At 46.9% G+C, this 13,403-nt stretch overlaps 1 protein-coding gene across 1 annotated transcript in view; it reads left to right on the forward strand.

The window, feature by feature from the left end:
* The window catches only part of LOC149336128 (uncharacterized), a 99,540-nt gene that overhangs the window by 20,421 nt on the left and 65,716 nt on the right, over positions 1-13,403 (forward strand). The window contains exons 7-8 of the mRNA XM_089554081.1: positions 4,313-4,401; positions 7,078-7,128. Of these exons, the coding sequence (XP_089410207.1) occupies positions 4,313-4,401; positions 7,078-7,128 (140 nt within the window). The remainder of the gene's footprint in view (positions 1-4,312; positions 4,402-7,077; positions 7,129-13,403) is intronic.

Consider the following 13,403-nt stretch of genomic DNA (forward strand, 5'->3'; position numbering starts at 1 on the left):
TGTACCGCAAATCGTTAATGCTACATGCCCTTAGAGAGCAACTTACGTCAATGCGACGACTGTTGCAGTGCTGTCACCATCACCCAAAGCCTTTAACTCAAAGGAACGCATTCACTGAAAGAATTAATCCTATTTAACCAATTAACTAAAAAGAAGCGTCTAATCTGCTTTTTATTGGTACACGCCAAGCTTTTTATTGATTTTCCTAATTATGTATTGAATTTGAATGAACCGGATATTATTTCTCACTGCGCTCTAAAGGAAAGTTACGTAGGAACCTGCGAATGCAGCTCAATGAGCTCTAAAAGCTACCAAAGGGCGCTGTAGCCACCTATGATTTAGATTATTCATTAAGCCATGCTTATCAACAGACTGAATACGTTCAGTGTAGGACGAAGGCTTCTTATATTTCTCGAGTTAACTACCACCTGTGCGAGTTGTGGCAGCCTTATTCCTACAGGCATCTAATCTCATCCTCCCGTCTAACATTCTGGCGCACCCTGCTACGCTTGCCTTCCCTTGAAATACTTTGGTGCCCTTAAGAACCAACGGTTATTTTTCCTTCGCATTACATGCCCCGCCCAAGCAAAACTCTTCCAATCAATTTCTATTAGGACGCGAATAACCCGCGTTTCATCCCTGACCGCCTCTGCCTTCTTCCTGTTTTTCCCCCTAGCTCAATGCCTCTTCGTTAACGTGAACCCCTTACACTAGGGTTCCCATTTATGCCCCATAAATACGGGCAACCCATACCAGTCAGGTAAAAAAATACCTTTTCGGGTGATAAGAAATAGCAGCTATGCGTAGACCAGGTGTTGGATGTGTGAAAACTAGTTTGAAGTGCACAAGAAAGCAGAACGATACAGTACTTCTGCTCCTATGGGTAGGTATACACATCCCCCCATTCCTCTGCTTGATAAAACCGCATTCAATTGCTTGATAAATCTGGCAGAAATAATTGCACAATTGTTTTTTTTTGCGCTTGTATCAGAGCGCACCACCACCACCACCACCACCACCAAGGAAGCTTCCGGTACGTATTAACTTTCCCTCAACGTACAACGCAAACACCTGCGCACAACACCGCTTATATTTTCGTGTATTCTAACCAGGCTAACGAGACCGCAGATGATGCGGGCTGATGAGAGTGGTGGCGCTTTAATCGCCAATCCTTCTTTTCTCCTAATAGCATTAAACGTGGTAAGGGAAGACTGGTAACGCTTAGGAAAGACGGTAGCTAGAATGGACTTTATCGGTAGACACATCGAGCTTTCTCTGCCTTTTTTTATACACACGCCTGCTTTAGCTAGCGCGCGGTTGAGCTCCGAACTCAGGCTTACATTTCCGGTCCACGTGAGTTGCATCTGCCTGTTCGCTACCTTTCTCTAGAGGTTTACTTCTAACGTGAGATGCGGCAAGGGCACAGCTGAGAGCTAGTCACTGTTATCTGCCGGAGGCAAGGACTATGGAACGTGTGTAACATTCATCTCGCGCTGTCTTCAGCGCGTGAGAATAGCGCCGGCCTTCACAGTGGCATTGCTGTTCACACGAGACCCCCAACTAAAAAACACTGATCTGGCCGAGTAGTCCACTTTCATTGTTCTCAACTCGATTAAGTAATTGCGTGTATGATGATGCTCCCTAATACGAAGTTCGCATATTTCGAATAATGTTACGCAAATTTTGGTTATGAATGCAATACAAAAACAGGCACAAAATTGTAAAGGCAGCGTCTGCACATCGCGTGCGTCTGAAATACCGCATGTCACGATAAAAAGAACATGAACGTCGGCCTTTTCGACTGTTCTCAGCAGCGCGTTGTCCCGATTGGGACGTACTGTGGAGACGGGGAGGAGGGCGCGTTTAGGGCTGCCTGCCTCGTCTTCGTAAAAGAGCAGGACTGCCGCCACCTGCAGTACACGCATGAGTGAAACAACTCGTTACTCCGGGGCCAGACTGGTATTATCCTTTCTCAGCGCGGTTGCATCCATGTTATTTGACTGGCATAACCGTATCTTTCTGCCTTTCTGACTTTTAGGGACGGCGCAAAAGGTTAAGCAGTCTGCGCACTTTCGATGATAGTAATTTTTTTTTTGCTCTTCTGTACCACTTTACCCGGTCCAGTGTTTAGGACGATTTCGGATCTTCGGTGTCGTACAGGTCCAACATTTGTGTACAAGAATATTGATTTATTGAATACAGCAACTTTGAAACCAATAGGAGGCTATATGACGTCGGCGAAACTAAATGATAACCATAGAATCTATAAGACACACATATCCATAATAAAACGTATAAATAGCAGAGGGATATTTTATAGTATGATATGGATTGCATATTCTTATCGCTCTGTACCAGCCGGTCATATGATACTTTGCAGTTGGGATAGCTATCCCTGTTTTCGGGCATATAGCATTCGCTAATTGTACCCCATAAAATACAACTGTTTGAACGATTGGAGTCCTCATGAGGACGAGTAAACGGCAGAATGCAGAGAGCACAAAAGAAAGTAGCGTTTTTGGTTTCCTTTTGACTACAGATGAGAAGAAGTAAGTACAATATGTACAGTAAGTTATTTGCTGTATTAACCTTGACTTCACAGTAGCCGTCTAACAAAGCGTCGCTTTCTTGCTGCTGTGCACGGTGTTATGTATGTTTCGATTTAAACCTTGGTACAGTACGGCGTAAACGCTTACATGGTTTTAAGTGGAGGTTAGTTGCAAGAATAGATGCGTAGCAAATTTGAATAGCTAGTGAAAAGCTGTGACTGAGTATATTTAGCTATCCATTGGTTAAGTTGCTGGGTGGGCATGGGCACCATTTTTTGCCATTAAGGAAATTTCGAGATATTTATCTATGCAATCCGAGCTCGTGTTTAGTTCTATCAAACATAATCGGAGCCACCTGCATAGTATTGTATCTCTCTGAAGCAACACGAGCAAAGAATCTCAAGGAGTGGGGTACCTTGGTACTGTTGGGCGTGAACGGCTTTATGGTTCTAAGTCGAGGTTAGTTGCAAAAACGTATGCTTAGAAATTTTGAATTATTTTTGAAGAGCTGGGACTTAGTATATTTAACTATCTATTGTACCTAATAACGAGTACGACAGTTTCTGCTTCAGCATGGGTGCCAGTTTCTGCTATTGAGGAATTTTCGAGATATTTATCTTAGTAATCACAGCCTGTGTTCAGTGCTATCAAACATAATCGGAGGCACCTATTAAGTAGTGTGTCCCTCTGAAGGAACACGAGGGAATAGTCTCAAACAGTGGGGCTATGAATACATATGAAGGGTAGTATTACCGTAAGAGGAGAGAGCCCGAAGACTGCCTAGAGTGTGTACAGCTCACAGTATGGAATGTATTTTTAAACAGCTTCTTAACTTCTTTTAATGATCGCAGTGTGTTTGCGTAGCATTTCGGCTGTTTTTTGGTATAACTTTCACCCATTGTTTCACTTATTGCCAACGCCTCGGGAACTAGCAATGACAATGTATATATGTGAAGAAAGCTTTGAATTAGATATCGAAACTGGTAAGATACTTAAATTTATAATTGCATACACTGTATTTAGACCTCAGCTTGGACGTGTGTTGTGAAAAATTACTATAGAAGAGATGAGACAAAGAAAAGTTGCTTTTTGTCAATATGGACTATATCTACAGGAAGTATGGAATCATACGGACGCTACAAGCTGTGATAGAGAAAACAGCGATAAAGCGAAGTTTTAACCTGTAAACAAGGAATGCACAGTGCAAGCGTATTTTAGCAGAAAGTGACAACTAATGGCTTTATTGTGCAACTGAAACTTCCTTGTGCAACAATCTGGGAGAAAAATGTAAAAATTGTGAAATTATCACACACTCTCATGAAAGGATCGAAGATACTGGTTCATTCGTCTGGCAGGTAGCAAAATGTTCCTTTTAAAGTGGTTCCATTGATAGCATCGAACAGTTAAGACTGCCGTACAAAACCAATAGGGAACGCTTTTGACGATAGCAAAAACGTTTATAGAAAAAATTCTAGACTACCGTTGGTTGACCTCCCGGTGTATGAATATTACAGGAAATCTTAGATTGCATGGAAAAAATTGCCTTCATAGAAGGTTTCGTGCTCAAAAGTGTTTTTGTACAGAGTTTTTGTACATAAGTGCATATGGGGCTGCGTTGCGGTGAGCATTGAAAGGCCGAGGTTTTCACATTCTGACCAGGCAGAAAACTGTGGCGGCAGTCAACGCTTATGCATATATTTGCGCGCGCAGGAAAAAAATGCCATGGAGTTACAGCAGTGCCTGTTTGATCGGTTACATTGCAGGGAGGAGAGCAGGCTTTGGCTGTACATACTATGCTGCCTCCTCCTTCTGTTCCTCCTGGTGTTGTGGTGGCTCGTCTTCACCGTCGCGCGTAAGTTGTTGCATTATCTTGTTTAAAGCATTATGTGTAAGTGCACACATCGAAAAGCAATGCTATCGAAGTGCGGCACTTCTTTCTTTTCTTGTGCGAAAGAAATTAGTCGACCAAAGCCTATCGCGTTGCCTATATTTTTTCTGCACGCGAAATGCAAGACTGTACCCCGTGACGTCTTCCCAGACTTGTAGCGGCCATACTATAGACGACCACGACCTAATAAAATATTTAGACGCCGTAACAGACTTTGTATAGGCTCCTATTCACGTCGAAAAGTATCGTGTATGCTATTTTGTGGAAGTATTAGTTTCTGTGTTCAAAATTAACCAGACATGAACAAAAAAATGAAGGGTATACCTGCAGTGCAGGTGATCATTTTTTGCTTCAATGGCATCCAGAATTTCTGTAGAATTGGTCACTGAGCGCCTTTGCAGATTTCTTTACCCTACATGTGCAAAGCTTGTGGCGCACCGCACTTCACGGAGTAGTAGGCTGCGTATTTTTGAACACTGAACGAAGAACAATTTTCTTCTGCAGTGCTTGTCAAGTCAGTTCGAGGCGAACTTCATATCGCAGGCTATAGTGTAATTGTGAAATACAAGACTTCCATGGGAAAAACCATTGCACCTAACACTCAGGAGTGTTAGGCCTTATTGAGCGTTTTTTCTGCTGCCTGAAATTATTTATCGAGTAAGGTTGCATCTGCAGTTGCCGTTCCAAACGTTCAATGTATCTTGAAGCCATTGTAAAGAGCTCTGGAAATTGCGGCGACAATGGGGTTCTTTAACATGTACTGATGTCGAACAATACAAGGCTTCTCGAATTTCGCCTCCATTGAAATTCAACCGCCGCGCTCTGAATGAAACTTGTGCGTTTGGGCTCAGCATCGAAGAACCTTAATCACTGAGCCACCGCGGCGGCCCAATGTACCGTAACTTCGCAACAGACCCGTGGCCGTCTTTGCTGATATACATGCACAAAATGAAAATGTGATCGTGTTATAAAGTGCGTCAACATAGCCGTTGTTTGTGGCTCGACTTCATATCGCCTTGGGCGGGGAATTTTTCATGGAGGAAAGTGCGCGAGCTACGATTAAAGCGTCTCCGCAGCTCTGGATTGGGCAGCTGAAAATCTGGAAACGAAGTAAATAGAAAGGTGCAACAGCCAGTCAATTTCGATGTTCAGTTTAGGGAACGAGTCATTCGTAACGTACGCTACTCTGTAAGCATGGAGCAGCTCTTCGTGGAGCTGCTGTGAGCTCCACGAAGAAACAGCAACAGCGCCAGGCGTCAGCCTCTCCAGCTCACGTGGCAGGCCCACCCCAATTCGTCGTGCGAATGATGTCGGTTGGACCGCTTGGGAAATAAAAACTGAAGCCATTAACATCTGTTTTCTCTATTCAGCCTCAGTCAGCAAAAGTGTTTTCGCTGTTTGGCTTTAGACAGTGAGAAGTTTGTCGTCGTTGCTCCCAGACGGTCATTTTAGCGGTAGCGTGCGTGACGGCGAGGTAAGACTCGCTGGTGCCGGGTACAGCGCTGGAAACAGCGTCGCGTGCCACTATTAAGCGCCGCGGCTCCTTCAGTGCCTGATCTCAGCTACGCGGTCTAACGCCTTCGCCGCGCTTCCGAGAGGGAGCACTTGAGCCGATATTAGGACAGTCTGTAGGTACTCACGCATTACAGATCATGTAACCCTGAAAGGCGCCTGTTACAAGTCCATGCGCAGGTTTTGCTCTTCTGTACCCATAAGGCTAACTTTCCTATTGCGTGAGGCTGTAAAACGATAATATATTTCCGTAGCTTCTCAGATTATGTCGCCGTATGGGTTTTGAAGGTTTAAAAGTTTTACAAGCGAAATGCTCTTATTTCACGGTGTTTCCTGCAAAGTGGAAAATAAAATAACGCGATCTTATACGACATCCTTATTCGAAAGAACGCCACTGACTGAGGCTGAAGAGAAAGCTGCAAATGACTGCATCTTGAAGGCGTTGAATGCATCAGCGTCCCATCTAACGTAGGTTAACTCAGTACCGGCACCTTCAACCAATAACTTGTGTGCCACAGCTTATCGCTAATCCTGTTTTTCAACATAGCCACTGCTCGAAACTGATACGGTATTGAACGCTTATACAGCCCAGTATAGTTCTGTTTCTTGCAATTAAGAGGAGTTTTGTGTCCTGCCCGAAATTGATCCGGTACCAATTTCTAGCCTAGCACTCAAGGCAGTGTGTGCTAGGGAGCGGGATTTGACTTTCGGGTTCGTGGTCTTGACTACTTTTGTTTGCTCTGACACTGTCTCCTTTTGCGTATGAGTCTGCTGCAAAGCACTGGTTGACAATGCGCCATGCGTGACGAGCGCTCGCTTTTTCTGCCGTGATGAAAAAAAACGAATCAGACCATCGGCATGCATCTTATAGAAGCAGAACACTTTAAGTTTTCATAATCTAGGCGAATAACTTCCTGTATAGGCCAGTCAAATGAATCGCCAGGAAGATACCGTACAGTTTTGACGCTCTTGACTGGCATTCATTGAAGCCTTTATCACGCTAATGACTGCGCAGCTTCGTTGTAATTTATTTCGCGAAATAAACGAGCGCCACTTGTCTGCTGCCATTTAGGCTTAGTTCGCGCAATTCTTTGTGCTGCATTTCATCTCATTTTGTTTTTAATGCAGCTGGGCCAAAGACAACCGAGGCCCCTCTCCATACAGTCACCACCACCGGAGGTAAGTACATATTGTGTGTGGGTATATGAGTTATTGGAGTGAGGAAGCTTTAATAAAATAAGGAGCGTTTTTGCTCCCATGCGGCTAGAAAAAATATATAACCGCACACGATAAGTAATGGTTCAGATTAATGTTGGTAAGAGCTATTTTCGGTGTAATGCGGAAGTTAAGACCGACTTATCAGTGTAGCTTTAGTAATGAAATGGTCGGTGACTTGAGAATTGCAAATAGAGGCTGTTCGGGGTCATTTTCTCAGGGTGCTGATTGCACCAACTAGACATGTATGTCCATAAAAATATACTTTCATGGTGTGCAAAATTAGTGAAAACAAAGCCATCTCTTGTAATTTGCTTTAATATTGTTTCATGACGGCCAGCCGAAGATTCAGGAGAGTTGTCTGATGGCAGTGAGATGATTCAATGGCCGCCGGCCTAGCGCGAGCGCTCTGTCCGAGCCACTCCCACGTTCGTCTCCTTCGTCGCAATATGGTCTGATGACGCTTTGTCGCCCACAATCCGTAGTTTACGCGAAAAAATAATTGCCATGTAACGGGAGTGTAGAGAAGCGCTTAGGCGGCCGGGAAACAGCCCTTGGTCTGTGAGGGTCAGGAGGCTCCCGCTCTGAGCGATGGCAGTGCGGCTAGGCTAATGCCCTTCCTCACAGTGACTGCGGGGAGAGCAGTACCCATCCTGACAACTCACGGTGCCGACAACACGATAAGGTCGTAGCGCGTTTTGAGGCTTTGGACATGAACAGAGTCGCGGCCACATCGGCAAAGATCGGCAGACGGCGTGAGGGGCTCAGTAATGTAGTTGAGTGAACACGTGCGCTCCAGGACGCAGTAGGGCCATGGCATTTCGAAGCAATTTTCTTGGAGAGACCGCGAGCATTGCAGGAAATCAACAGCCAGACTAGTGAACCGGGTGGGAAAGCAGTTTCAAACTGACCTTGTCATGGCGGTGTTTCTTTTTGGCGCCACTTAGTGTCTGTCCTGAGGGACACTGCAATCTGGCAGCGGTCATCAGAATCTTACTGTGCAGCTTTTTTAAAAAAGAGTTGTACACAAAGATGAGGCAGGGCGGTAGGGGCGAAGTCTGTCAATGGGAGCGGATAGATGCCGGCTTTGAAGGATGAAAAATGACATGGTGTATGGTTTGTGGGGTTTAATGTCCCAAAGTGACTCAGGCTACGAGGGACGTCGTCGTGAACGACTATGGAAATTTCGACCACTTGGGGATCTTTAACGTCCACTGACATCACACATGACACGGGCCTCTAGCAATTCGCTCCATCGAAGTGTGACCACCGTGGCCGAGATCGAAACCGCGTCCTTCGTATGAGCAGCAAACACCTCGACCACTGAGCCACCATGGCAGTGCCAAGAAAAATGGAGAGAACGCGGTTGTGGACTGGGTTGCGGAATTGTAGGCGTGCGTAATATAGGGTAGAACGAGGTTACAATTCGTGTGGTGGCAGTAACATATAATGGCCAGTGTGTCGCGCCTTAGTGTGATTCAGGCATACATTTAGACCATATTTTTATGGATAGTAGGCTGTACAAGTGACGTGAATTATATTGCACTCGGCGGGTAGGGTTTCAGGGATGTCAGGCAACAAAACTCCTGCTCTGTCACTGAGAGTTCACGAGGAGCACCGTGCCAGAGCATGGAGCGCTGCAAAATGAAGTCTGCCATATCACGAGCTGTACAAGCCGAGAGCGTGGCGCTTCTACTGTGCCTGGTGAGGTGATCATTATAATGACCCAGCGGTTGCCAGAACCGAGGTTTGACAGAGGGACGTATAAATCGGTGTCAACATGGTAAAAAGGGTGAGGAGGACAATGCAGTGGCTGAAAGTCACCTGTACCGTAATCAGGCAATTTTTTACGACGTTGGCAGGCCGAGGAGTAGCGGAGATACTTGAGAATGAAATTATACATGCTGCTCCAATATTATCTGAGACGAATGAGAATATTTCCGCGTGGCCGCTTTGCTGGTCCGTGTGGAAACGGGAGCAGATTTGGGAAAAAATATGTCGGAATGACGAGAAGTCATTTCCGCCTATCAGAGTTACAGCTACCCGATAAGAGACCCCTAACTGCGAAATGAGATGCTTGTTGACTCAGGGCGCGGGACGCTCCAGCCGACGATTGATACGCTGCTTGGGAGGCATGCCGCAGGTGGTGAGCGAAGGCGCAGGAGATTCGCGGTTGTAGAGGCTGGCAATCTCCGCCGGTAGTGCGGGGCGGGATGGGCCACCAGCGTCCTGTTGTTTGCGGCCATACCGGTAGACGACGCGTATGTTATATTCTTAGACAGAGCCCGTCGAGCCAGGTGGCCGGACGGATCTTTTAGCAAATGAAGCAACTAAATATTTCACTTATCTAGATTTCAGCTCGGCGGGCACAGGTCCAAGGCCGATACTACTGGCGCCCGAGTGTACTTCGGTTTTGGGCTTGCGTGCGGAAGTGGCACAGGATGGGTGGCGCCATGAGGCGACTACGCGAGGTGCTGTAGGCGTCGTCGCATCCAGGTGACTAACTCGAGAAATCCATGTTGCTGCCAAGAAGCTCAGTTAAAAAGGCAACAGATGCGGTAAAGTTGTGAATAAAACGTCCAAAATACTAACAGTCCCCTTGGGAGCTGAAGAGTTTCATAATGAAAGCAAGTTTTGGAGTCTTGGCATGAAGTCTGGCAGCATCTGAAGGGACACCCTTCTTTGGCAAAACGTGGCCTAAAATTCAGGTCATGAGCGCAGTTTTTTAAGTTGAGCTGGATGCCGGCATTGTAGCGTGCGTAATAGAGGGTAGAACGAGGTTACAGAAACGAATAGAGCCATTTTTGTTCTTCACTAGTACCACGGGTGAGCCCCGTGGACTGCGAGGCCTGAATCACACAGCTCTGAACATTTCAGCCTGTTAAATAACTTGGCGCCCAATGGCGGAGACACGACATGTGCGCTAACGCAGAGGGGCCTCGACACCGGCGTCTACGTGGTAGGCAACACTCGACGTGCGGGCCAAACGGATTGGTGTGAATTCGGAGGAACAGAATTATTGAAGCAGCTTTAGAAATTGAGTATATTGACGTGCTGGAAGAGAGGCATCGACGGAGGAAAGGAAAACATCTATAGGCGAAGTGCCGAGTGCAATAATTAGAGTGAAATAGATCAGCTGAACGGTGCCGAGGCAATCACCGTGATGCGCAGCGGAAGCAAATGTAAACGGACAAGTCACGAACAATGCGATAAGGCCAGCCGAAAGGGTGAGTGCGTCGTAGGATTGGGGCCGCTACTTGCGGCGCATATAGAGGGGCGAAGGTGGCCAAGGCCAGGAGAGATGGGAACAAATCCGGAGAGCACGTAGGTAGGTCACTATTTTCGGCAACGACGGATTTGGCAGAAGCAGCAGAAGGGGCATAGCACAACCGATTACTGCATTATGGCAACGACAGGAAGTGTCAACACATGATGGTGGAATGACAACAGGTTGCCAAATGACGGATTCAATTACATAGACAATCTCCTGGATAACGACGCGAGCTGTGCACGTCTCTAACGTCACAATAGCCTGCGCACCGCGCGGGGAGAATCCAGAAAGTTGGGCCTTTACTTTGCAAAAAGAGCGGCAAAATGCCGCGGCCATAGCAGAAACAGCAGCCCGGTGACAAGGGCTAAAACAGGAACACCCTCTACTGAAACTGCGATCAGCTTATACAGAATCTGAGGCTATTGGCATTTTGCTGGTGGCGCAGATCTCTCCATAAGAATTCGGGCATCTTGTTTTCCTTATGCGGAAGATCCAGGCGCTAGCACACAGGAAAAATGGAGTGGTGGCGCGGAGATAGCGCCGGGTGGAGAAGTTGGCACGGTCAGTTACAAGAGGGCGACGGTGGGGCGTCTCGGCTGGCGTTGGGAGTTCCCCTGTAGGAGGCCAGGAAGCGGCAAATTGGGATACTGGCACACGACGACGGCTTGCCGCTTGTCAGCAGTACACCAAGGACTGCCCAATTATCCTAGCTGTCGGAAACAAAGCGTCGGAGTGTGAGGAACGTGAGGCACAGGCGCTTAAGGGAGAGCGTAGGTTTGGCTGCAGTTGAGTGGCCTTGGCCTCGCGAAGGCGCAGCGTACCTCAGGTGTGCACCGACAGGGGCGAACGAAGAGACCAGTGGGAGGGCGTTGTGCACTTGTTGGCCGCTAACAGGGCACCAGCTCTGTAGATGGCCCAATGTTGGGCAGCAGAAACGAGTTTATGCGCAACTTTCTCACGCACGGATTTTTTAATAGCGCAAGGGTGGTCGTGTGCTGCCAGGAGACGCGCCGTGCTGGCAGTGAGGCGCCTCTGCTTGTGCAGCCGGGCAGCTCTGCGACTGCAGCATCTGGAATGCGTCATCCTAGATGCCTTTCAGAGTATACTTGATCTTGTCCGCATTAAATACTTGGCCGTTGGGACGCGAGCGTAGGTTGACCACTTCTGCAATCTCGCTTGTGAAGACGACACCAAAAAGCTGCGAACGCCCGTGCAAACGGTCTTCGGCGCGTAGAGTGCGCCAAGCAGGATGTCCGAACATTTCGGCTTTCAACTTGTTAGCAGCATCAGATTTGTGATGTGGTCACCTGCTGGTATGATTTGAGCCAATCTTCAGCATCATTATCGGCTGTCCCGCTAAAAAGAGTGAGGTCCCGCTTACAGAGAGCCAGAACAGATCACTGCAGGGACTCCTGTGGCGTCTGGCGTCTGCGTGCATACCATTTCTCCCTGGTTCCTAGCGGCCACGGATTTCGAAAGCGGTACGAGGATGGGACACCGACATTCCACAAAATATAACGGGGGCTTACGGAAGCGCTCAGGCGGAGGCGTAACCAGCGCAGCGAAACAATCTCTGGTTGGTCAAAGTACGCAGGTTTCAATTCTGAGCGGTGCCAGTGCGGCGAGGCTAATGCCCTTTTTCAACTGAAACGCTTGTATTCGATGTGATAAAATTCACACTAATACAATTCACGTACCATTTCCTTCTTGAGAAATGACAGGATTTACGCTTTGAATGGCCCACACTAGCAGGCAGTGCGAAAGGGTTTAGTTTCTAGTGTCGTCTCGCCAAATCAAATCACGTCGACACTGCTGATAGAATGAGTTTCGCGCTATTATCGAGTGCTTTCCGACAGCTTTTCTGCAGCTCTAGTCGAATCATTCCAAGAACCGAAATATAAGTTTCCGTTGGGGTGAGCGGGGAGTAAAAGTGTTTCCCTTGCGGCTTGCCCAACGCGACCAAACTATCGAATTCGGAAACTATACTTGAGAAAGAGAAGGAGGTATTTTTGATTTCACGGTGGACAATATTTAAGTTTGGACCAGAGACAACGAATAAAAAGTGAAATCGGATGACGGTTTTACGTGCTAAAGTTCATTCATGTTCGTTTTCGTCCTGCTTCACAAAAGAGTACGCGTACGACCGTGCACTGAACACACTACTATTTAACAACCTTATTCCAACCACTTATGGTAACAACTGCGGAAATACCTAATCTGTGTGCATTTATTCTTTAGGCTTGACAGCTAAACCAAAAATTCAGGGTGCGGTTTATCTTAGCACAATTTGTCCAGGGCGTGGCATTTAATTGGTGCCAGTACTCTAGCACCACGGAGCCGCTGCGGTGGCTCAGTGGTTATGGTGCTCGGCTGCTGACCCAAAACACGCGGGTTCGATCCCGGCCGCGGCGGTTGAATTTCTTTGGAGGAAAAATTCTAGAGGCCCGTGTACTGTGTGTAGAGGTCCGTGTGTGTTCCGGAGCCCTCCACTACGGCGTCTTTCATAGCCTTAGTCGCTTTGGGACGTTAAACCCCATAAACCAAACCAAACCATCTAGCACCACGAATTTGTCTCAGTGAAAAAATTATGAAGCAGTAACACCTTATGGCATTTTATATAATAGCGTTCATTTTTGTAAATCACACATTTCTATTATAAATGTCAAACAATACCATACAAATTGTATGCATTTGTACGACGAAGCGTGCGTGAGGTTATTGCGTGATACAATAGTTGCATACTAAGATCACTGCCCTTTAAGGAATAGAGGCGCATGCCTAGGAGAGCTGCACTACGGCATCGAAGCGGTACCATAATTTGTTGCTGTAGTATCCAGCAGGAGTCATTTTATATGGGTATACCCTGCACGTTTTTTCGTAGCGCCTCGTACATGTTTTTCTCATTAACGCTTCCTTGGTGCGCTTAGGGGTCGCTTTCAAAACAGCGTAGAGAGCAGGTTAGCTTCGT

This window comes from Amblyomma mixtum, chromosome 7 (assembly GCF_055824585.1).
Source record: "Amblyomma mixtum isolate Tamu chromosome 7, ASM5582458v1, whole genome shotgun sequence".
Classification (NCBI taxonomy): domain Eukaryota; kingdom Metazoa; phylum Arthropoda; class Arachnida; order Ixodida; family Ixodidae; genus Amblyomma; species Amblyomma mixtum.